The sequence below is a fragment of the Sander lucioperca genome, chromosome 2 (assembly GCF_008315115.2).
Source record: "Sander lucioperca isolate FBNREF2018 chromosome 2, SLUC_FBN_1.2, whole genome shotgun sequence".
NCBI lineage: Eukaryota > Metazoa > Chordata > Actinopteri > Perciformes > Percidae > Sander > Sander lucioperca.
In genome coordinates this window covers 7,154,145-7,179,922 of record NC_050174.1, presented here as the reverse complement: position 1 = coordinate 7,179,922, position 25,778 = coordinate 7,154,145, and the positions used below count along the sequence as shown (strand labels likewise).

General features: G+C 39.6%; 2 protein-coding genes across 6 annotated transcripts in view; both read right to left on the bottom strand.

Moving 5' to 3' along the window:
* Positions 1-3,193: 3,193 nt before the first annotated feature.
* Positions 3,194-9,313, bottom strand: LOC116054376 (creatine kinase U-type, mitochondrial-like). 3 transcript variants are annotated; one of them, XM_031305904.2, is made up of 10 exons: positions 9,122-9,312; positions 7,295-7,469; positions 6,923-7,121; positions 6,746-6,841; positions 6,434-6,655; positions 6,242-6,327; positions 5,147-5,270; positions 4,718-4,852; positions 4,493-4,618; positions 3,194-3,462 (listed from the first exon to the last, which is right to left on the bottom strand). In XM_031305904.2, the coding sequence occupies exons 2-10, from the start codon at positions 7,444-7,446 to the stop codon at positions 3,346-3,348; spliced, it is 1,257 nt and encodes a 418-aa protein (XP_031161764.1). In that variant the 5' UTR covers positions 7,447-7,469; positions 9,122-9,312; the 3' UTR covers positions 3,194-3,345. The 3 variants fall into 3 exon arrangements, with proteins under 3 accessions (XP_031161764.1, XP_031161763.1, XP_035847304.1); XM_031305903.2 differs by having other exon boundaries at positions 6,434-6,841; positions 9,122-9,313; XM_035991411.1 differs by having other exon boundaries at positions 6,434-6,841; positions 7,295-7,472; positions 9,122-9,254.
* Positions 9,314-12,048: 2,735 nt separating this feature from the next.
* The window catches only part of rasgrf2b (Ras protein-specific guanine nucleotide-releasing factor 2b), a 49,733-nt gene continuing 36,003 nt past the window's right edge, over positions 12,049-25,778 (bottom strand). For all 3 annotated transcript variants that reach the window (XM_031305358.2, XM_031305361.2, XM_035991386.1), the window contains 13 exons: positions 24,967-25,469; positions 23,363-23,488; positions 22,260-22,349; positions 21,834-21,940; positions 20,126-20,238; positions 19,689-19,749; positions 18,954-19,057; positions 16,391-16,475; positions 16,099-16,296; positions 15,607-15,686; positions 15,373-15,490; positions 15,204-15,272; positions 12,049-14,292 (listed from right to left, as the gene is read on the bottom strand). In XM_031305358.2, the coding sequence (XP_031161218.1) occupies positions 14,200-14,292; positions 15,204-15,272; positions 15,373-15,490; positions 15,607-15,686; positions 16,099-16,296; positions 16,391-16,475; positions 18,954-19,057; positions 19,689-19,749; positions 20,126-20,238; positions 21,834-21,940; positions 22,260-22,349; positions 23,363-23,488; positions 24,967-25,469 (1,747 nt within the window). In that variant the 3' untranslated portion in view covers positions 12,049-14,199. The remainder of the gene's footprint in view (positions 14,293-15,203; positions 15,273-15,372; positions 15,491-15,606; positions 15,687-16,098; positions 16,297-16,390; positions 16,476-18,953; positions 19,058-19,688; positions 19,750-20,125; positions 20,239-21,833; positions 21,941-22,259; positions 22,350-23,362; positions 23,489-24,966; positions 25,470-25,778) is intronic.

Here is a 25,778-nt window from a genome sequence, read left to right as displayed (position 1 = left end):
TCCTATTAAGTGAGATCACATTGTATGGTCATTTATTCCTAATATGAACTGTTTCACATGAAACCTTAAATGCAAGACATTGATTGCATGATATTAAGTTTGTCTGTATGAGTTTGTAAATGGCAGCCTGTGCCGTTTTGTAGTGTGTACATACTATTTCTCATCAAACTGTGATTAAATTCAGTATATATATACGTTTGACATATGTTGCCACCCCTAAAAAATTCCTGCCCCCCTCTCGCCATCCCATAAATATTTTTCTAGATCCGCCCCTGGTTACAAGATACATCATTTATTTTACTCACTGATAATCTCATAATTTTTAAAGTTTGTGCACCACTTTTTCTCCTATACTGCCCTCTACTGCCTGGTTTCATTAACTACACACATGATGACGCATGGTATACAATACTTACCAATTGAAGAATTTCCCAAACAAATTGTTCTTTCCTCTAAAACACAGCTTGTATAAATAAGCGTGTTGGTTGGTTTTGTAGGATTTTAGGTTTGCAGTATGCTGTTGTTTAAATATAAGCTAAATTTGGCATATTGGCATCAGTATTTTATAAGAAATCAGTATTACTTTTGTAACACTAGTTTACATTTGGTACATTTCATTCTATATATACAAATATTTCCAAATATACAGTGTCTGTTAAATGCGGAAGTAAGTAAATATGGAAATTGTACTATTCAGGTAACCATCAAAATAATTGAAGATTTACAGGTAAAAAAGCAAATTCTTCACAATACTCCACCAGGATTTTAGATTTCAAAGGCTTCCTTCAAGGGCTCCAAATAGCGGGAGGTTTGCACTCCAGCAGGTGAAACACTTTAACCCAGACACTGCAGGCAAAGGAGAATACTAAATGTTCACAAAGGCCATCAAAAAGATTGCTCGTTTACTGCTCTTACTGTGCCTGCTGATAGCATCATACAGATGAACACCAGTGACACACGCAGCCTCATCCTGAGTCTTTGATCAAATGGGAAAGCAGACAGAATTATTTGTCAGACCTCTGATGCCAAATAAACATTTTATCCACTTCTGTTTTATGTGTTTTATAGCCTAAAAAAAAAAAAAAAACTCACCACATTTGCTCAATAACAGTTCACGTTAGGGGAGTGTTTACCAGCCATGCTTTATTATTGATCATATATTTGTACATGTTGAATGCTCTCTTTACAGTCCCACCAAATTATCATTAATTAATTTATTATTATTTAATTTTAAAGAAATTTTGTGTCAATAAGAGTTTGCTCAACTAAAACTGCATATTTGTCCTGAATGTGTGTAAGGCATTCACCCAAAACACTTCCACTGTTTGTGGTGAAGCTGAGACTGCCATACCTTGAGCTGTCAATGTGTAACTAATCAATGATTGAATAGCCAAAATGACCTTGGAAGAATATTAATATCACAGCTACAAAAAAAAATCCCTCTTGTAGGCTTCCTTGAAGTACTGCATATGCTGATGATAGGTTGAAAAACACTATTGGTTTTGTGTGAAGTACAAGTGTTCACTAACCCTGCTGATAAAACCCCATCAGAAAAATCCTATCCTCCAACACACACTCATACACACAGAGCTCTTTAGTGTAGATCTCCAATAGCATTAATGGATCTACGTCATTAATCTGCTGCCAGAAAAGGAAGAGCAACTCAGAAAGACTCAGCAGCAGGATTTAAAAGGCCCTTTCATCCAAATAATTAAACTCTAATTAACACTAATTTCTCATTGCAGGATGCCTTTATTTATAAAGTATAATCCACACTTCTTCTTGCCTAAGCATGTAAATCAGATGAAATTGGCTATGTAGTGTCAACCAGCCACCTCTGTTTGGCCTGTCTGGTGTCTGTTGGTAATGAGCTTGGCCTTTTGCCCCTGGATTAAAGGCCTTGTATAGGAGGCAGGTGAGATCCTGCCAGGTTAACCACCAGCTAGTGAGGTGAAATACAGTACATCCTTGGGTTACTATTTTATTCCTTGCTGTTTATTTCTTTTTCATAGAAGAATATGAAGCTACTTGCTGCAGTAACAGCAGCTATATTCTCTTTTGTGAGACAGGACAAACAGGGGTTGAGCACTTAATTATAGAGTTCGAAAGGTTGTAACCTTATTGTCCAATATAGCTCCATCTCATTAAGTCTGGCTGTCGGCCATTGCATAATGCCAACATCTCTGTCTGAAGGCGAAAAGGACCTATCACAGCAGTGGGAGGTGTGAGTATTCACTGTATGTTGTGTGCACTTGAATTGTGCTTTCTTTGACTTTGATGTAGCGCTGTTTTATTATCTTGTTTTGCATTAGTTTACAGGAATTATAGTGTTATGATAGCTGAGACTTTTTAATGTAACATTTTGTGTGCCACACTTTCATGTGCTTTTGAGGTAAACAAATATGAATGAGTTGGATTTGATAAACAACCAGTGTTGTGGAAGACGTATTTAGATCTTCTACTTATGTCAAAGTACCAATACAAGAATGTAAAAGTACTCCATTACAAGCAAAAGGACTGCATTCAAAACCTTAGAAGAATTGCAGAAATATTATTGGAAAAATGTACTTAAAGTATAATATATTAGTAGTATATTGGTGTTCCACTGGATCAAAATATTAATCTGGGGGACCTGAGATAATTAATGGGGTAGGAGAAAAATAAATTTCTTCTTTTTGGACTTTCCTCTAATCTTCTCTTTTTGATGAAATATCGAATAATTTGGCCTCAAACTGTTATTTTGATTAAACCATTTGAGAAGTTTAGAGGGGAAATGTCTCTTTGGTGGAACTGCTACATCTGAAATGTGACAAGGAGCCCCAACTAGATACAGTACTGCTTTTGGTGCCACAAGCCAGTTGAGAACTACTGGTTTAATGTGCAATGCATTGTATTCTACAAGATTATGATTTGTTTTTTATATAAAATCCTAATCTGACAGTAGTAACTATAGCTGTCAGATAAAAGAGTAGACACTAAAATGTTTCACTTAAAAAATGATGTGAAGTAGCAAATCAAGTAAAGTACAAGTAGCTCAAAATTGTACCAAAGTACTGCACTTGAGTAAATTTACTTAGTTACTTTCCACCAGTGTCAATAATCTTTTTTATCGTTTAGGTTTCAGGTAATCTCTTGCTTTTTAGAGGCTGTAACATCACTAAAACTATGAAATAATACAAGTGTTTATTGTGTCTAGGATTTGTGTACATGTAATGAATTTATTGTGCATGTTTAGTCAGTACAGTGCTACAGTATACATGCCATGAATATCTTGTAAGACCAACAGTTTAACAACCAGCGGTTGGAGCGCCTGCTCTATTCCAGGATTCCCAGCAGAGGTGACGTTCACTTCCTGAATGGAGAGATGGGGGAGGGGATCTTGATGTCCTGCCCCCTCTCCAGTCTCTTCTCACATTCAATCAGGTAATTTACGCCGTCAGTCACTAATTGTACCAGCTCGACCTGCAGATGCATAGTAACTAGTGTCAAAGATCAATATGTATATAGTTGTTACACAGGTTCAGGTTACATTTTAATTAATATCCATGCTATTCTATCTACTATGGTCCTGATAATTAGCAAACTCAGTGGTTCTCGGTGATGTGTCATTGAGGCTCAAGAGTCTGCAGGATTTCATTTCATTTAATAAAAAGAACTATATAAGCAAATAAGTGAAATCAGCTGATTTCTTTGGAATAAAGTTAGTATATTTTTTAACCCAGGTTTTGTGGGTTACTCTTTCTTAAGTACCCTTTCACTTACAACTTTACTGCAGAAAATGTTTTATGTCCACGTAGAAAAGAAGAAGAATTGGGAACAAGATAGGAATGTACATACTTTTATGTCTTTTTGGACATCAAAAGGGGACAGTTTTTAAACCATTCACACTGTGCAGTCAGAAAAGAAAAATGAAAGTAATCTGTAACAGTTGTCTGTTTATAAGCTGTTTTTAAGTTTACGTTCTCTGCTATTCTTAGCTGCGTGTAACTAGAATACATGATGCCCATATCATCCCCCCACCCCTCCATAACCTGCTGACATCTGGCAAGTTCCATTCACACCAGGGGACTTTTGCTCTCTAATTTTTGGACTTGCTCTGATTGAATGTGATTTGCAGACTCTAACATCAACCATAACCAAAGAGGTGATAATAATAACCCTGACCTTACTCCACAGCGCTGTGGAGATAGTCAGGTAATGTGAGACTACCTTGACCTTAACTATCTATGATCTTAACAGCCTTCGATTGGTAGTGCCTGTTGGAGGCCTTGATCACAGCCTGTGAAGAAGTGCAGCAGGAAAGGCTCAGCTAAGTAGACAGCGGTCTTTAACCTCAACTGGCACCTCACCGCCTGGATTACAGATTAAAGAACAGCAGTGGGTATGCTTATTCACAGCCCACACCTGTTGGGATGTCTGCTGTCCTCTGTCTAACTCTAACTCTATTTGCCTGCTGCTCTTTTCTACTCTTACTTCCTCTACAAGTGTTTACCTCTGACTTGCCCAGACGGTCGAGGTTAGAAATGTCCACGGTGTCTCCAGTAGCGGCCGTGTCGACGCCTCCTGTGCCTCTCTTCTGTAGCCTCAGGTTATCCAGGATCTTTTTAAAGCGAGGGTCCTAGATAATAAACAACACACAGTAAATAATTTTCAGTCATAACAACTAGAATACAGGAGGAACTATATTGTTTAACTTGAACTTCTTTTCCTGCATTACCCTGCTGAGGATGGGCAGGCGGATATGCACACCAGCCCTGAGCCCAGTGCCGAGGTTAGAGGGGCAAGTGAGGATGTAGCCCAGACGCTCATTCCACATGAACTCCCAGCCTCTCTCCTGAATTAGATGCTCCACCTAAATGTTGCCAGAAACGACTTTAGATATGTTTACTTTTTGGAACACATATAAAAGATAATTGCAACAAGCTGGAGATAGCAGATACAGAAAGGCCTAGTTTCTTGATTTTCTGTATATTTTGTTTTTCATAGCCTACTTTTAATACAATCTGTAGGCAATGGGGTTTTTTTTGGTTTTTTTTAAGTCTTTACAATACTTTACCTTGCACTGAGATAAACTGCATGGATAAACTATTTCAATTATGGAGCAATAAGTATTAAAAATCCACACTGGACATAGAGACATGCATACCTGTTTAAGACCTCTGCAGAACCTTTCAAACACTCTCTTCATGTTTCCTCCTTTCTCCATGGATATGATCCTTGTGTGGTCCTCCTCATTGATCCAGATTAAGAAGTTCTTCTCGTTGTTGTGCCTGAGACAATCAGGAATAATTAAACTCCAATGATATCCATGTTAATACAGCTGATGATACAATTGAATCATTCAGCAGAGAAAATGCCTGCAGCGTCAGGCCAGTCATGGGCTATATGGACACAGGTGTGGAGGTGGGGGTCGGGGCAACACTACTTTATCAAAAAGGAAATGATGCTGAAGTTGGAGTTATGGAGGTAAAGGAAGAAGAAAGGCATGAGAAAAAAAAACAGGTTGAATTTGCAGAGGAGAGTGAAAGAGCTGTTTGAAAAGCGTGAAGGTATAATTAGGGCATTAAAACAGGAGATAAAGTAACCTATTAGTTATAGTCTGGAGGAGCTGCGAGTGCAAGTTTCAGGATACTACCAGTGATGTACTAAGCACTACATGGATAGGAAAATAGCATTTCCATGTATTGTAAAACTAATGAAAAAGCACATTGAATTCCAGCAGTGAGTGAGTCTGAATCTGCTTGTTGTTTTCTGGTGATTTTAAGTCTTGCAGCAATGAGGGCACAGTGATTTCTACATTATCTGTTCTTACATAATTTTACAGAAAAAAGTGTAATCTAATTCTGATGAATAATCCACTTTCTCCAGTTACATTGATCCTGTACTATATGATGGTGGTGCTCAATGGTGTCAGATGTCAGACAATGTTCACCAATCTTCCCTAAATAACCCCAGTCTTACAAATTGTTTTATGTCATCAAATAAGATACATTGCTAAAAAAGAAGTTATGGGATGAAGATGGTCACAAATAGCAGTTGTCATATTAGCGTTTCTATTACTGTCTCCAGTTGTCCCAACAAACCAACCACTAGTGATGGCAGTGAATGAAACCAGGATCAAACCTCTGAGGCATATCTCCTCAAAAATATGTTTCTCTGCACTCTAGGCAAACTACAGTGACTACAGCTAAACTAAAAAAACAGCAGTATTTCTTCTACAATGAGTTTCTCCTAGTCTTACCAGATACCACGAGCATCAGGCCAATCTCTGGCCATCCCAGCTGCCGTGAGCAGAGGTGACACAGGTTTATCAAACAGGAAGTGCTCCTGATTGGCCAGTGAAGGGATAGAGGAATCAGGGGGGACATTAGATGGCATTGGTCATCAACAAAAAGAGAACCTTGTCTCTGAGTGTGTGTGATTGTGCACTTACATCAATAAGCAGTTTCTGCTCTCTGTCAGACATCTCTCCCAGGCTGTAGTAGCGACCACTCAGGTCTCCCTTCAGGCCAGCCAGAGCTGTCACAACCACACGCTCCACCTCACGGCGCTCAGAGCGCGAGCATGCAGGGGGAAGACTCAGCCCACGGATGCTACGACCGGTACGGACACGAGTTGATAGCACATAGCGCTCATCAAACATTCCTGAGGTGATCTGATAAAAAAAACAGTATAAGGTCACTGAGTGGATGCAGGAAGTAATGGATGCAGTGAACAAATTAGTGAAGAGGTCTGTGGGTGTTACCTTGGAAGCATCCAGGTCAGTGGGATGCTTCATTGTGCGAGGGTCGTATCCATTGTGTCTATCCTTGATAACAGGGTCAAAGAGCTCAGCAAACACCTGATGGGGAAAATCAAATTGAGTTTTCCCCTCATTTCAAGACTGAAGACACAACAACTCCCTGCAAACATGAGCTCCAACCTCGTAGCTCTCCTCATCTCCAGCTACCATGCCCACAGTCTTGATGAAGGGGTGTCCAGGGTTGTCCACCCCGGTCTGGATGCACTGGTCCAGGGTCCAGTTGTTGGGGGTTGTCTTGTCTCTTAGGCGTCCATAAATGGTTGGGGTCAGGGCTGCTGCCATGCAGTTGTTGTGCTTCCTCAGGTCAGGGAAATCAGCGCTGTAGAATGTTATCAACAACTAACTTAGTGTTTGGATAAATAAGCTTCACTACTAGCAGATCCCTTTTTATAGTCCAAATACTTTTTTAAATAAAAGATTTAGTTTGCTTCAGTGGTGCCTCTGTAATATGGGAATTTAAACATAAATGTCTACAATTTTCTAAATACCTACCTGGGTGGATAGAGCCTTGTCCTCTCAGCAGCAGCAACAGCAGCAGTGTTGTCACTGAGGACGTATCCAGATGCCAGTGTGCCAGCACCGATGCTGGCCAAAATCACAGCCGTGTTACGGCCAGACATTATACGGGTGAAAGAGTTTGCCATGATTCCGTGGTCTTGGTTATTACCTGGTGAAAGGTCAGAGGGCAAAGGTGACGTTCCATCAACTTTAAAAATTATTTATATATTTCCAGTCTGATTACTTCTTATGGGAAAGTACTGTAACTGAGTTTACCACTTGATCCCAATGTGTATACAAACACTGCTTGTGGTAATGGTCAGTTGGTTATAGTCTCATTTTGGAGTTATAAATGTTGTAAATGTTAATGTGTATTTGTGCTACTTTGTAGCATACTGAGCTACAAGCCTGAACTTTACTGCAGCATCCTGCCTGAATGTCACAGATGGCATTTAAGAGAAGCTGATAATTGGGAATCAGATTGTTAAACCAGACTGCCCACAGGTACAGAGGGGAGCAGATAGACAACAATCTGTAGCAGAGTATTTGTTGTACCACTTGTATTTCCCTTTACAAATCACACAGTGGTGAGATACAGTAAGTAATTGTGTAAGGTTGTAGTAATCCAAGCATTTACAATGGGCCTTTTTTGGGATTGCAGTAAATACATGTTTGGAGGTAGCAGCAGTTGTGGCTTTTGTATTTAAATGAATACTGATGCTTGTGCTGCAGCACTTGAAATATATTCTACTATTTGTATTTGTTGCTCTGTGACCATAGTACTCAGAAGGAAACACATTAAAGTAGTGAATTTAAGTGATAAAGTTAAAGTGATAAAGTTTGTGAGGATAAAGATGGAATCTAGTAATACTTTCCCCACTGTTTATCATACTGTTCAACAATCATTTTAAGTTTACATTAAGATGTAATTAACACACATCTTCACAGGTACATACTCAGACCAAACTACTAATTGCATAAACCTATCAAATGCTTAAGTAACATATACTTCTGAGGTCTGTGATGAGATTATGCTAGAAACAGCCACCAGGGGGTCAAAGTCAACTGTCTCTCTCACACACACACACACACACACACACACACACACACACACACACACACACACACACACACACACACACACACACACACAGAATGAATGAAGTGTGGAGGAGAAAGGGGCAGTATAGGATGTTTCACATTAAGGTCAGGAGGAGGGGTTAAAAGGTAAGAAAGAGGGTGGAAAAGGATTAGAGGGATTCTCCTCTGAGACTAGAACATTAAATGAATTCTGAAATGGGGAAAGACATGTTAAATGTAAGAACAGTCAGTCTTAGACGTAGGACAAATTAAAGGTGACCAACAGGTGGCTGGTCCCTGTTAGTATCAAGCAGATTAAGAGGCCCTAATACAAGAGGCTGCTGTGTAGGCTATACAGTGTGCTGTAAATGTCCACCCTTGGAGCAAGTGAAAAGCAAAAGGCAGAGACAGCTGATGAAAAGTTTATAGTCTCTTTGCGTATGCTGTGAAACTTATATTATTGATGATTAAAAACACAAAATACATTAAATCCTAATCATCTTTTTATGCATACTGTCACAACAATTTAAATGCATTGTCTTCTTTCAGAATATTCCACTTTCTTCAGAATAAAGTGGCCCTAAATCAAAAACACAAGTGAATAATGTTTGAAAGGCTGCCTTAAACAACTGCTATTGACAATGTCTTTACTTCTCCAAGGGAAGCATGTGTGCATATATGACACGACAGAGCTGTGGGAAAAAAGAGCTAAGAGATGAAGAGGGACAGTCCATCGCTCACCTGAGTTTTGTCTGAAGAGTGGAGGCAGCGAAGGACCTGTGTGTTTCCTGCAGCTCAGTCCGGAGAGGCTCAATCTGCAGAGTGAGAGCAGACTGAAGAACAGAGCTGGGATCAGAGAGGTGGGGACACTGGCTAGGGATTAGCCTCTCACTGAGTGACAGACAGAAAATCCTCTTTCTACTGTCAGTCAGCATGTCTGCCTGCCTCTTCACACATGCACTCAAACACACGCATGCGCACACACACACACACATACACACACACACACACACACACACACACAAATTCGCAAGGCTTTTTAGACATTTTATTTAATTAGATTATCGTTATAATACAGATGACACTCATGAAAGACCTTAAATATTTTGCTCCCTAACACGCATTAATATCATAACTCTGATGATCAGTCAGTCTTAGCTATACAGTACCACTTATGGTACAGTCATTCCTGACACCTATGATAAGTCAGTATGGTAAACATTACCTCCTACGCCGATCCGTGGCATCTTAAATTGAGCAAGCAGATGAGGCTTTATGTGTTCGGGTAACACTTCCACAGGAGGTTTAACCCCAATATTCAGTATTATGGCTCAAGGAGAAAGGTACCCAAAGCATGCATAACTCTGTTTAACTGTTCCTTTATTAGCTGTAAGACAAAATGTGAGTATATTGTATGTTACACACGTTTATAGGCCGATTTAGACTGATCAAAAAGTGTGTCAGAGAGGAATATCAAGCCTGCTAATTACTGCGGAAATCTCGCACACCACTGTGGTCTGTATGCTGAGCTGCTAAATGGGCATCCCTGTATGTCCGCACACTTAGTGGCATTGCAGGCTTTTATGTATACATCTCTCCTTGGGCTGGTTCCTTCCTTCTTTTTGGACTACTTATTCATCATTACCTATGCATTGTGTCTCTAAATTTAAATGTCCTCTCCTTGTTTTTCCCCAGTATTTCAAATCCAGTATACCTAATTTTCACTAAGCCAATGAGTTGCTGTCTTTGACTGAAAAGGAGTCTGAGATGTCACACCAGCAGTGTTGTGGTAAACTTCACATAACTGTTATCCATCTGCCCTCAGAAACAGGAGTCATGTTGGTTGATCTGCTATACAACTCCCACTGAGAGACAAATACTTACAACCTACAACTGCCACCCTTCAGCCTTCTGCCAACTTGTCACATCTCCTCGACAACATTTGGAACGATGACTTTATCACTTTGCAAACACTTGTTGTTTGCTCAACTTGTCTGTGATTCACACCGCACCACTTTTCTCTTTCACTTCCTCTGTCTGGTCTGTCTCACTCTCCTTCTCGCTCTTTCCCTCTCTCTGACATAATGTCCTGCAGCAAACACAAATAGCAATGTCTGTTGTTCTATCTTTAGATACTGAAATGGCATTCAACAGGATTTCCTCTTCATACTTAAACCTCACTTTGATGTCACAGCTGGTAAATTAAATATCTTATCATTCCCTCTTTATAATTATTGATATCTAAGGGTAATACATTTTACACATTTATTGTCCAACAGCCCTTCAGTGACATGCAGTTTAACATTGTTAATTTGGATTAATATTATTTAATATTTATCAGGCAGAATGGAATACTTTGCCATGAAATTGCAACCTCCAGTTAACAACTCATCCATTATCAAATCAGCAATAGCTGAGATTAAAGAAGAGAAATTTGAGCTTTTTCTTTTCTTTTTGCCCTTTTTACTTTTTACTTACAAGTTATTGTTTAACTTGTAATAATGAAATAGTTAGTAAGACAAGGAGGAAATTAGATTTGGTCATGCATGCAAGTCATGCCTTTGAGATGCGATGCTATTCATGACCACAGGGTGGCAGGATGGTCACAGGTCACACTACTGTACATAACAATAAGTGTGGAGGCCCAAATGTCAGGACTTTAAGACAGAGGTTGTAAAAACCTTTCAGCAGAGTTTCAGTGACAAAAGCAACAAGATAATGGCTGAAAAAACAGTGGTGGAGGATGTAGAGACTCCAGTCTTCAACAAAGTTGTATGGTCTTACAGTTCAAACTGCCCTCTGTCAATGTATCATATATGTTTGCTTTGTGTGTAGCCTGTGCAGTATATTAATAAAATTAATATTTTCATATTCTTGGCTTTCACTAACCTTTGACACATGGTTTATCGCACTAATGCTCTTAGAAACAATCACAAATTATTCCCCTGTGCACGTGAATGTGAAATCCTCTCTCTGGTTGAGGAACTGTTTCATGAAGGATCCAGTAACTACTGTCTTATAGACCAAAGTATAAGTGGTGTACCTTTTATATACTGTAGTTTTCTTGAAATATGCATGAACTTTGGTTGGCCTTTTAAAGTACCGACCTAAAGGTGGAATACTCTTCAACAACAGCAGCCAAAAGAATGTCATTAAGCTACAAAATCTAAAACTCATAAGTTGTTCATCATCTCAAGAGCAGCGTTAGAATTGACATGTTTAGAATGTATAAATATTTATCTACAGTAGTTCCGGTTGCTGGCTTTGAGTGTGTACAAGTGGACAGTCTTAGACAAAGGGAAGAATAACAATGATAATAATGCAAACACAAACTGAACCAGTTTTTTCTGTAATATTAATGAAATAATAATGCGTAGGGGATTCTACTCGCAGTCTTACGGCAGCCTACTCTTAGACCTCAGCACCGGATAAAACCCCCAAATGTTAAAAAGGATTTCTTGGTTAAATCAAACTGTGCTCTGATCATACAAAGGTACATAGTTTGTTTGGTCCCATATTGTAGTTTTTTTATTGGTTGATGCACCCTGGAGCCTGTCATTACGTTGAAAAATTGACATGGAAGTTAAAATTAAGGGCAGTTGTTGCCAGAGAAAGCAGAAGCAACTTAATCAAAGTTATTTCACAGTCCAAGGAAATGCGCAAACACATAAGGCATGTTGAATTTATTTCCCCTGCACCTACCAGTGAAAAATGCAAACAATACACAAAAATGATATTCAAATACAAACATAGCTTCTTGTATTCCCAAACCTGTATGTAAAACATACTCTACCATACACACAACAGACGCAGTGCAAAGGACATGTTTTTTTCCAAAAGCAAAGCTTGAAAACAGTTCCTCTAATCAATCTGGAACAAGGTTAATTGTTTTATGAGTAAAGTTCTCTGTTTTCACTGAGGCCTGCATAACTTCTAACATAACAACAGACTGTTTTGCAGAAGACATAGCCTAAAGACTATAATTGACTTCATGAGATACACGAAGAGACAAATGGGCCAAAATATTGTGTCTATGCCTTTTAAGAGCGCCTCCTGGCAGCTACAGAGACAATATAGAGAAGCAGAGGGAGAACGCAGGGAGCGTCCAGTCAGACATGTACAACATGCAGCTGGTGTGTGCATGCAGGACAACTATGTTCATCATATCAGCAATACGGAAAATAAATTCTGATTATTCAAAATGCTACATTTTTTTTTCAAAAGACATTGTTTTTTATGATACAGTTAAACAGATTTTCTTGCGATACACGAGCCTTGGATGCAAAACTAGAATTCAACATAAAAGGAGGAGAGACAAAAAACGACAATAACATTAATATTCACAGCATAACAATTCAAAGTATTTCTTCATCAATCATATATGTGTGGATATGTCACTGTATACAAAAATAACATAAATACAGTATCTGATGAAATAAATAGCATGGTAAATAATGATCATACTGTCACTCAAGCAAAGCTACATCTCAGTGAGTGCAAAAACTGTCCCAGCCTACATCTAAGCGTTACACACTGGGACCTGACTACACACGTCAGTATCTAAAAGCTAAAGAAATCAAACTGCACACAAACACTGCAAAAGCTTTGGGACAGTAGAGGTTATAACAATGTTTAAACACTAGAGGGAGATATTTACTGCAATGACTTCACTGTGTTTACACTAACATGCTACTGTTTAATCCACATGACCTATTTTCTGAAAAAACAAGTTGAATAAGTGAAACTACAGTCCAATTTCTAAAAGAAATCTTAGGATTTCTAAGCAGGATTTATATAAAACTTTACGCTTGTGTATTGGCAAGTGTGGGGAAGTTGACCTACACTAATGGAAGGCACTGATAAAGTTTTTAATTTTGTATAATCCATGTGGAATTTTTTTTAGAAAGAGCTTTCCATTTTTATCGGACATCTTTAGGCAAAGACCGACTAAAGACAAATACAGAAATCTTTGTTTTATCAATGGAAAAATCAGCTACTTTATCAAAATATATCAAATTTTTCCACTTTAAATTATGTTCATTTTAGTATCTTTCTACATTATATTGAAGGCTTAAAGGCATTTTGCCATATCCAGCCCACTGAGGATGCATAGTGATTTAAATAGTCACCCCGGTAAGAGTGAAGCATGCTAAGCAGAGGGTCAGGGGTCAGGTTGAAGGCCATTTAGAAAGTTACATCCCAAGCTGAAATCATGCAAGTTTTGTGCAGTGACCATCATGACAGAAAGCATATTTTGGGGATCTTGCACCAAGACATGGCATGGAAATGCACAGGTAACAGAACACAGACAACAGCACAGAGACACAAGCTCAGACATCTCTCTCTTACACTATCTGTATATGCTACATCTCTGTTACATCCACTGTATTTCATCCATTCACTTCATGCTCTCAGCCTTTCCTGCACTCTCAGGCTGTCTGAGGAAGTATGATGTCATGTGCACCACACTCTCGACTGAGGAATGATGAGCACACACAGCGACATGTCATTTCCTAAAAACCCTCATGCAATGCAACCAGAACCTTTTTCTCTTGTTCTCCTTGAAGACAATCAATCTATCACCTTAGAAATTTTCAGCCTGTCCTCTTCTCATGCTCCCTCTCTTGTAAAAGCTTGTTCAACTGGCCTCATATTTGACTCTAAAGGTATCTCTCACTTCAGTCAGTATCTCTCTTATATTTATTTCCACGTCACTCTTGAAACTTTCTGATTTCCTCTTGATTGATGAGATTACGTGGGCGTGTTGCCCTTGGGGGTCCAGGTTCGGCAGGCTCCCACTGGCCACAAACAGCTGTAACTCATGCCGGAAGCCTGGGCTCGATCTTCAGTGAGAGATCATAGAGTGTCTCTTCATCCATGATGAGAGTCTTATCCAGAAGGTACTGGGTCACCTGGAAAAAAAAGGGGGGGAGAGATATCGTAAATTACAGACCAGCAAAACTACGGCTTCATTTTGTTATTTTGGATTAAAGGCTGAGATATTTTTTAGTTCTCATAGTTGTCTTGATCTAAATTACTACTAGTATGTCATAAAAAGTCATAGTATGTATAGCATGTCATAAAAATATCATAAAAAAAGCATAGTATAGCATGTCATAAAAATGTCATTAAAATGTCATTAAAATGTCATAGTATAGTAGGCCTATGTCATAAAAATAATATAAAAAGTCATAGTATAGCATGTCTTAAAATTTCATTAAAATGTCATTGTATAGTAGGCTTATGTCATAAAAATATTATAAAAAGTCATAGTATAGTGTGTCATTAAAATATCATAAAAAAGTCATAGTATATGTCATTAAAATGTCATAAGAAAGTAATTTAAGGAGGTGATTACAGCTCCGCTCCACGGTTCACTGATAGGCCCAGCTAATAAGCAGAAAAAGAGGGTTGGTGATTTAAGATGGCTTCTGCAGGGCCGTGTTTTTAGCTCTCAGAAACTTATACATTTCCAAAACACTACCATATATCAAGGCATTTTTAATAATCCTTTCACACCAGCAGCCAAGGCCAGCACTTAGACCACCATAAAGGTTCTGTGTTGTCAAACCTTGTATAACTAATTTCAAAATCTTTTTTAAACCCGCCTCTTAATGTTTGACAATTTATATCATAATTAATGAAAGAAATTGTTATGTGTTTTGCAGTGGCATGTTTTTACAGTGCTATATAAATAAAGTTTATAATTTATTATTATTAAAATGTACTGTACATTCGATGATGTTCAGTGCTGCTTCGGTGATGTTCTTTAGAAATAAAAGGCACTCCTATTAAAATATTCAATGTGTTTACAGAAAAGTACCTTGGCTTGATGCTCTATTCTGTACGGAGTCTGCTGGAACTGTCGGATCTCTCTGATGATGTGAGATATCTAAAGAAAATTTTTAATTGAAGTTGAAAATTGAAGTAAAGTATACAGTGTAAAGTGTACGGATGATTTGCATAATTTCTTTATGTGTGTATGTGCCTACCATCCTCATTTTGGAGAAGTTAACAAGACCTTCCTCAGTAAAATTGGGCGTTCCCTCCTCAATAAAGGCCAGATCTGTTAGATACATTCCCAGGTATGGCACACATGGAGGGTTGCAGCTGGACGAAGAAATTGTGAAAGAATAATGTCCGTAACAAATTGTCTCAAAGTCAATCAAAGCACATTGTTATTTTTTTAAGTGTGATATGTATAACATGATTTGCAAAGTTCTCACTTTTTCAGGGTCTCCCTCAGATTTTTAAACCTTCCCTCAGAGGACACAGTCTTCTGTAGTTTGTCCATCAGGGCTTTAGTCTGGACAAGACCAGAAATACACATTTATTTACATCATCAGACTAACACAGGACATACAAGGCAGTTGCATTAAGCCAAAATCCACTTACTCTTGATAATAATAAGATGACAAAATCGAATTTGCTTCGGCCCTGAATAGGCAGCATGGCTTGGTGGAGAGACAGATTGTCTGGTGATTGGATGATTATGGCTTTAATCGATTTACGTAGTGCTCATCAGAATTGAGCAAAGAGCAGATACAGGTAAATGCCACTGTGCATTGTCTTTCCAGGGAACTCTCTAATGACATCAATTCTATATACATTTGAAGACATTACAGAGACCAAATAACTTTCTTCTAATCCTCTATGCTTAGGTAAGCCTTATATACACTAGTTTTTAGGTATAGATGATTGATGGAGAATTATTCCACCTGTTTGCTGACTTTAGCCCAGGTCTTCTTTAAACGGTAGATGGCACTGCGATTGAGCGCGGATGTGATCTCCAGGACTCCGTTGTAGTTGTTGAGACAGCGGCAGATGTCAGCCACAGCAACCCATTTCTCTATGGAGTTGGCTCTCGAGCCCACATCGGTGTGGGTCATAATCTGTGATGCCACCAGGTTACTCATCTTCAAAAGAAAAAGAAAATTAAATATAAAAGGACGTGTTGGATATTTACAGAAGGGTTAGAAAAAAAGTTCTTAAGATATTGAAAGAGCTTACATCATTAAAGTGTTGAGTAGTTTTCATGATGTATGGCGTCCTCTCTGTCTTATCAACCTTCATCCAGCCCTGCCCCAGGAACTCTCTTAGACACAGGGGACAGATACGTGATAAGTCCAAATGGGATCACACACACTAAAATACAGCACAGTAATTTCATAAGATAAAGTTACATTAGCTAAAGCCTGTGACTTAAGGATATTATCACATCCCCAGCAGGGGTTGATAAGGATTTCTTAAACTAATTAAATACCACAAGTAAAGACACACGTCTCATGAAGGCTGAACTATCATGGACTGGACTAGATGTGCATGACGTTATTGTTGGATGAAAATCTTGTATTGCCATGTAGCCAAATATAAAGTTTTGACAAACTACAAAACACATTGCTTCTAGTTTTAATTATTTAAAAGCTAGCTGTGTTTCCTTCAACTGTTTTTTAAAAACACAAACCGAAGAGTTGGAAACTTTTTTGAAACAGGGTCGCACAGTAAAAATAAACTAGATGGAGATAAGATGAGGCTTTTAACCTGTTTTACTCAGCTATATGATATGTAATGGCATGGATATATATTTGTCATTATATAGAAGAAATACAACCACATTTACACCTTAAAACACAGTTTAATTACTCTTTATGTGCCACCCACCTTACCTGACCAATAGGAGAGGAAACTAGGGTAAATTAGAGCTACTGAATGGAAAAATTATTTCCAGAACCCATCTTCCATCTTCTTCCATCTTCAACCGCTTATCCGGTGTCCACATTAGCCAGCTCTGACTGGGGGATCCAGAGGTGTTCCCAGGCCAGGGGGGAGATATAATCTATCCACATAGTCCGAGGTCTTCCCCGAGGCCTCCTCCCAGCTGGACATGCCTGTAACACCTCCCTAGGGAGGCGCCCAGGTGGCATCCTTACCAGATGCCCGAAACACATGTAGACCGGATGGGCATACTCCCAGGCCCCCTCCAGGATCCTTACAAGAGTAAAGAGCTGGTCTGTTGTTCCACAACCAGGGCAGACTCCGCATTGTTCCTCTTCAATCTGAGGTTCGACTATCAGCCGAACACTCCTTTCCAGCACCTTGGAGTAGACTTTTCCAAGGAGGCTGAGAAGTGTGATACCCCTGTAATTGGAACACACTCTCTGGTCCCCCTTTTTGAACAGGGGAACCACTACCCTGGTCTGCCAATCCTTAGGCACTGTCCTAAACTTCCATGCAATGTTAAAGAGGCATGTCATCCAAGACAGCCCCACCACACCCAAAGCTTTCAGCATTTCCCGACGGATCTCATCAATCCCCGGAGCTTTGCCATTATGGAGTTGTTTGACTACCTCAGTGACTTCCACCAGAGAAATTGACGACAATCTTCCATCAGCCTCCAGCTTTGCCTCTGCCATAGAGGGTGTGTTCCTCAAAATGCTCCTTCCACTACCCAATGACCTCCTCAGTTGAGGTCAACAGCATCCAATCCTTACTGTACACAGCTTGGATGGTTCCCCGTTTCCCCTTCCTGAGGTGGCGGATGGTTTTCCAGAAACACCTTGGTGCTGACCGAAAGTTCTTCTCCATGTCTTCTCCGAACTTCTCCCACACCCGCTGCTTTGCCTCTTTCACGACTTATTCAGTCGGACGGCTTCCCTGACCACCAGTGTCCACCACGGTGTTCAAGGGTTACCGCCCCTTAAGGCACCTAAGACCTTGAGACCACAGCTCCCCGCCACAGCTACAGCAATGGAAGCTCTGAACATTGCCCACTCGGGTTCAATGCCCCCTACCTCTACAGGGATGCCAGAAAAGCTCTGCCGGAGGTGTGAATTGAAGATCTCTCGGACATTGGCCTCCTCCAGACGTTCCCAGCTCACCTGCACTACCTGTTTGGGCTTACCACGTCTGTCAAGAGTCTTTCCCCATCCTCTGACCCAACTCACCACCAGATGGTAATCAGTTGACAGCTCCGCCCCTCTCTTCACCCAAGTGTCCAAAACATGCGGCCTCAGATCAGACGATATGATTACAAAATTGATCATCGACCATCGGCCTAGAGTGCTCTGGTACCAGTTACACTTACTGAGCATCCTTATGTTCGAACATGGTGTTCGTTATAGACAATCCATGACTAGCACAGAAGTCTAACAACAAATGTCTCCATCATTGCCCACGTATGTTGACGCCTACCAGCAGAACTATGGAATCTCCTACTTGACCCCCATGCAGGACTCCATTCAAGAGTCCTGCTATTACTCAGAGCTGCTGTTTGGTGCATATGCACAAACAACAGTCAGTTTTCCCCCCAACAACCCGTAGGCGTAGGGAGGCGACCCTCTCGTCTACCGGGGTAAACTCCAACGTAGTGGCGCTCAGCCGGGGGCTTATGAGTAAATCTAAATGCAATGCCATCAGTTTTCCTCACTGCCTTTAAAAGCATACTTTTCTATGGAGCTGCCTAGGAAACCTGTGATGATAAACTGGTCTCATAACAAGCAGTATACATAAAGGTGATTTGGTTTTGTTTGGCCTGATGCAGATCACAGTGTGAGAGTATTATGAAAGGACTGACTCATAAGGAATGCTTCTGAAGACGATGTGATCCAGAAGTGTGAACTGCTCGGCCAGCTCCATCGCTGGGAGAGACTCGAAACACTCTGCCTTCAGACAGTCCGCCTAAACACACACACACACACACACACACACACACGCACACACTCACACACACACACACACACACACACACACACACACACATACGGACACAAACATACAGAGACAGAGTCATATTACATAACACAGATAACAAATATATATATAAATAACTTATGAAGAGACTGCCTATGATGAATATGTTTTATGACAGTTGACAGTTCCCTGGAGACAGTCACGGTCAAGAGAGGGGTTTTTTACCCCTCCAGCCTGAGGAGTGAACAGTGTATGTGTGTGTGTTTTTGATTCCCACTCATTATTAAGCCAAAATAACACTAATGACTCCTGATTATTTTTATCTTTGGAAACTGGTAAAGTATTTGGGGGAGGTGTGTATTAATGTGCAAGTACTTCAAGGACGCTGGCTTCATACAACAGGGCATCCCATAGAGAACTACATTAAATCAAACTGTATCACTTAGCCAGTCTGCATAACAAGAGCTGTACGTTAAGCAGTAAAAGGTAGAATTTCTTTTCTCTGCAGTTAACTGCTGCTTCATTGACCCAATAGAATAAGAACTAGTATATTTTAAAAGTATAACAATATGTTTGCAATGACTCATCAGCGGATTTAATGTACTGCAGTTTTTCTCACCATCTGTAAGATGTCCTCTATCCTCAGCTGGGCATCGTCCTGCTCATCCTGAGAAAGGGCACTAGGAGACAGAGTAGAATAAAATAAAATAAAACAGAATAAAATAAAAACAGCTCCAACAGAATAATAAAGAATAGAACAGAATATATCGGAATAAAGTAGAGTAGAACAGAATAGAATAAAACAGAATATAATAGGACAGAACACATACATGTAATAAAATAGAACAGAATAGAACAGAATACAACAGAATATGATAGAAAAGAACATAATAAAATACAGTAGAACTTAACACAATAGAATAATGAGAAGCTTTCATACAAGACAAATTTATGGCAGAAATGATTCAACTTTTAAATGTTTCATTCGAGTGCTTCATACCCATGCTGCATGTTTGTGTGTGCATCTTTACGTGTATAATTGTGTGTGTGTGGTACCTTAGTATGTTTGCAGTAGCTTTTCTCTCCTGAGGCAGGAGGTCCGGATCTCTGAGGACCTCCTCCAGAAGACAGATCACGGACATCTTTAGCTCCCCGTTCATCTCAAAGTCCTAAACACAAACACAAATGAACTTCCATAGTTAAAGGGACCCTCATAGACATATGTAATAAGTTCTCCAGCACCTACCACTAAGTACATGCCTATTTTCAACTCGTACCCTAACATTAACCTAAACTCTAAAACCAGACCAGAAGTAAAAGCTAACCAGAATATATTCATTTTTCTCACTGTCTAAGTCTAAACCTCAAATTGGTTCTCACAAAGATAGAAGTTAGGGGTGAACAAAATCTTCTATCATGGTATATTTCATTTTAGACAGTAATATTGATATTTCTTGCGATAATTAGTAAAGTAAGAGAAGATTTAATTTTGTAGATAACTTACCTTATTTTACTGATTTCAATTGGGATATTTGACATAATTTAATTGATGGTAATTATACATATTTAATAGTTTAAACTGTCTTTTTATGTAACTTTGTGCACATTGACATAGTTTTCGTAATTGTTGAGGTTGAGGGACTGATACACCATAAGACAGTAAAGTGGATATATTAGGAATACTGTCAAAGTTGTGTCGTCCAACTGTTGTTGGTTATTTAAGTAGAACACATTGCAAAACCAGCCCTCGTGCGTTAACCTCACCCACATCGCAAAAGTACTTGTAATATGGTGACTATGTAGTTAACAGTAAACCTAACCAGCGTTATATTCTGAAAAAATCAATTGAGAACGTGTTTATGGATAAAATAACCAGATGATCTGTTTTGAACTAATCCAGCAAATTTAACGCCTAAAAACTTAAAGGTAAGGTATCACATTGATGCAAAACTCATTAAAAAAATAAATACTACTATAAATCTTCTTCTAATCTTTGATTTGCAACATTTTGAGATATTAAAAAGACAGCTAAAACAGGATACGGTATGGCAAAATATCTGTGTTAAAAATGTATTTAGTTTGATTGCATATATATGGTCATATGACTTTCTCTAGTCTCCACACATTAGTCTGACCAATCGTCAGTCACTGCTGTACAATCTTTTATGTCTTTCGACTGTCCATTCCTCCTCCTGAACCCCCTGATTTCTTCCAGCCTTTACACCTTCTTTTCCTCCTCTTTTTCCCTTTAATTCCCACACCAATTCAACTTTTGTTCAAAGGTCAGTTTTAACAAGCTCTTTGTTCTTTGGCCTCCCAAAGAAAAATGTGAGTGGGTGTATACTGTGTGTGTGTTTGTGCTTTGCCTCTGCGTTAATAAGCTGACAAAAGTGTTCCTGTCATCACAGCATTTTATGTTATTGAAGAAAAATACGTGAAACAGATCGATGCAGATACAGATCGATTAGACCGCTATGTGGGGAGTCAGGCAATTACCATGATATTCACTTCATTAGAGGCAACACTGGCTGTTTAGCAGAAGAGTAGGTAGACTGAGGCGAGTTGAGTTGGTTGTCTAATTGACACGGCAACAATATTCAGTGTGTTTGTGTACATATGGCTGTTTACATGCTCAAGTGAGGGCAGTGGAGCAAAGAGAGAATGCATCAGACACCTGCTTTAATGAGACCACAGATTTAATCACCCCAGCAAAAACAAGGGACCACACACTTGCACGCACGCACAGTTGTGGGCCCAGACAGACCTGTGAGTGTTTGGAAACCCAGTGCCGCAGTACGTTGAGAACTCTGTTAGTTGCAGCTCGGCGGATGATGAACTCTTTATCACAAGTTCTTTCAGAGTTAGTAAACACTGGAGAGAAAATTAAAAACATAAAAAGGAAAAAAAGAGAGAGAAAATGTTATTACTGCATCATAATATAAAACGTTCAATGATGATCTAGGGCTTAACTGTATTTACCAACAAAAGCAAAATCTGTCGGTGGTTAAGAAGTATTGAAATTGAAACGTATTAAAAGTAACAATATTGCAATTGAAAAATGCTTCATTGAAAGTATTTCAAACGTTGCAAAAGTACAAGTAAAGTAGTTGTAAAGTATTTGCGTGCGTGCGTGCGTGCGTGCGTGCGTGCTTGCGTGCATGTGTGCATGTGTGCATGCGTGCGTGCATGCCTGGTGGTGAACCATGTCCTGCTGCTGCTGTGGCGATAGCAAAGGCTGAAGCAGGAGAGACTGAGCAGCGTGAGTTCTCCCCTGACTGGACTGCAAACACACAAACACATACTGTAATTATCATCAACGACAACAATACTGTTATGTTTTACCGCTGTAATCATCAAGAGGAGTCAACACAAGTAAACTTTCATTTCATACGAACACAATACAAACATGATTGGTCACAAATTAAATAACTTTTTTGTATGATGACTTTTTTTAAACTAAATGTCAAATTGCCTATTTTATCAATTAAAATACTTTTAATAGCAACCACAATTCTCCTGTGACAAATTAATTAATAACCAAATAGTTGGTTGCTTGGTAACCTTCTGATAAAATATTCACATGAGTACGTACATGGCAAATATTTCAAAGTTTGCCTTAATATTCATGTAAATAACCTAAGAATATACATATATATTGAAAACACAGTCTGTACATTAAAGGCTGTGTGTAAGCGCTATGCTAAAATTGGTGGCTATGACTATATTTCAAACCAGTAATTTACGTGAAGAGAATATGTTGCATGTAGAAAAGTTTATTTAGCTGATGTACTCATTACATCAGGCATCATTTGTACTAGTGTTTGTAATATACGTCAGAAATTTTAGATGCAAAATACAAATATGTAAGTTCACCTATACATCATTAACTGTATTTATCATCATTTATGAAACTCCCAATCATTAACATTGTCATTCTTTTTACAGGCACATTGCAGACCATAAATATACTCCTCATTGTTGGCAATATTTCCAACAGCCATACAGGAATTCTCACTGTGATCATATCAGTCATCACCTTTAATTTTAAACATTGAAAATATTATCACCATCATAACTCAGTCACACAGGACCATTTATGCCATTATCTGGTTGTATTTGAGCTTTATATTATGCTGCTGTACTAAAGATGTCAGCCTCCGGGGTCAGGGATCTTTGCCTGGCTTTGCAGAGTGGCAGTGCAGTGGGCACAGCACTGCCCACTGCGAGGGCTTCCAGCTATATCTCTGTGGTTTAGTTAGTCTATGAGTCATAAAACCACACACACAGTGTTACCTCCAGGCTGTCTGTAGCGGAGGTGTCGAGGTGTAGAAGGGGATCGACTTGGAGACATGTCTCCTGCTTCACTGCTCTGAGGAGACTCTGGGATGATTTTCTCCACTGCCACCGACTCCAGGACAGCTAGACAAGAGGAAAGGAGAGGGACAAGAATAGCGATGTGGATGATGGTTATGGTCATGATGGTGGCCATTACTGTTGCTGCTCTACTGGAGGAGAACTTTATTAAACTTAAGTTCACAGCCATGCAGAGATCACTCAGTATAACCAGTGGATAACATCAAGACTTCTTTACATGAACCATTGGTGTACAATTGGGTTGAGATTTGGTGATTGTAAAGGTCATAACATACGAGCTTGTTTCACATACTTTTCACACTCATTAAACCATTTAGTGACCCCTTGTTCCCTACATGGAAACATCTGGATTTATTACTATGATTATTCATTCAGATTTTTCCTTTCATTTGTCACGCATCTGTATACTGCCCTAATACAGTAAACACAGCACAGTACATGATTACCAGGAGCTCTACTGTAGATGTTCTTGCTACTACATATGCATCCTTGTGTTTTGCTTTGGAGATCAATATGTTGTTTTATTTAAATGAATTTCATTTGGATGTAACTTGATAGATGCAGAGATATTGCCTATTTTCACCTGATGACTCATATCTACTAATATGCTTAGAATGTCACACTGGCAATTTGTGAGTGACAAAGGCCAAGAGAAAGGGTAAGATCAACAGGCAAAAAGGAAGATGTGTAAATAGCTGCATGTACATAGATACATATATCATATACATTTCTGATTAAAAGCTAAAGAAACTGTGAGTCAGTATGCAGAGGAGGTGAGAGTGGCATAATGGTACGAGTGCTAATGGCTCTTTGTCTCCTAGTGAGCTGTTAGCAGCTGCCACACATGCACACAGTCATGTACACACTGTTATTGTATGTGTGTGCACATGCTAATTATGGTCTAACTGCAGCTTGTCCTTGCTGTGCTGCTGCAGAAGCCCTGACACAATCCCTCTCCAGTCTGAGAGGGCTGTTTAACACCACCATTAGAAGATCTGAGCATGTTTGGTGGGAAGTCGACTTAGCTGACTCAAGCACACAAATGTAAGGAGATAATGATGTCCCACCAGGTGCCTTTTCTGCTCTTACATGGAACACTTCATACTGTGCAACTTGAGGAGTGAGCTTTAGCTCTTCATGAGCATTTCAGTGCACCATTAAGGCTCTACTGTATATGTCGATCAGTAATTGAGAATACATAGCAGCAAAGCAGAGATTTAAAGCACAGAATAAGAATTTAAATCATCTACCAATGCTTCACAATTCAGATGTTCCAGCTCTCTCTTGGCCTGATCTATGGGCCGCACAGCACGGAAGCAGTGCCAATCAGCTCACCTCTATCCATATCAGACCACATATCAGTTTTGCTGGGTGTGAAACAGACTTTAAACTTGCCAGACAGAGAGGGCAGTTAAACACTGCTTTTGCATTGGCACTATTATGATTACATTTGAGCCCTAATGCTCTGTGCTGTATAAATGTTGTTTGCACTTAATTTATGTGGAAACTACAGTATTAAATACCTCTGCGGATGCTCCGTCTCACTTTGCCACAGAAGGGGTCGATCTTGGGCACATCCTCCCCCTCTGCAGTCGAGCAGGGACTCTGTTCCGGGGACAAGGGAATGGGAGGAACTTGGTCCTGCAGTGGCTTGGAGTTGTTGGGTGGGGGAGAGGTGGAAGAGGGAGGAGGAGAAGAGGAGGTGGTTGGAGTTGGGGTCTGAGGTGTTGGGGTTTGGGGGGTTTGGGGTGTGTGGGCAGATGTGGGGCTACTGGCAGCAGACTGTGAAGTGTTATGGTTGACGCTGGAGTTTGAAAAAGGACTGGTTAGGTCGAGGCCTCCGACCCTGGCGGTGATGGGGGAGTGGAGGGAAAGCTTTCGTGTTTGGACAGGGGAAGAGGTGCGGGACTGGATGGACAGAGGAGGTGGAGAGGAGAACTTGCGGCAAAGACGAGGAGTCGTTTTGTCGTTTATGTGCTCGCCACCTCTGTTGTTCTGATTGGTGGCAAAGAACAGCTCCAATGACCTGGAAGGGGGTAAAAAGCAATTTGTTGGCAAAAAAAAAAGGATGAAAAGAAAATATGTAATTGCAGCAGCTCAAAAGAAAGGTTGTTTGTCTATGTGCCTAACAGTTTCATTAGCAAAGTCATTGTGTCAGATAGTTTTCCTGTATTAGAGACATACTATTATGTATGGTCAAAATACTGTGTTTTCAGAATTCATAAAGACATATAAAAAAAAAAAAAATCAGATTTCACAGAAAACTGGGGACCTCAAGGCATTCAGTGTTACATTTGGAGCATTTAGCTAATGCAGTTATCCAGAGTGACTTATA

Bases quoted from the DNA above. Each gene is read 5' to 3' on its own strand.
- LOC116054376 (XM_031305903.2), bottom strand. From the start codon at position 7,446: ATGGCAAACTCTTTCACCCGTATAATGTCTGGCCGTAACACGGCTGTG. The intron at 6,842-6,922 runs GTTGGAGCTCAT...TTTCCCCATCAG, and splicing joins GAGATGAGGAGAGCTACGAG to GTGTTTGCTGAGCTCTTTGA. The intron at 3,463-4,492 runs GTAAACACTTGT...ATGCATCTGCAG, and splicing joins ACCGTCTGGGCAAGTCAGAG to GTCGAGCTGGTACAATTAGT.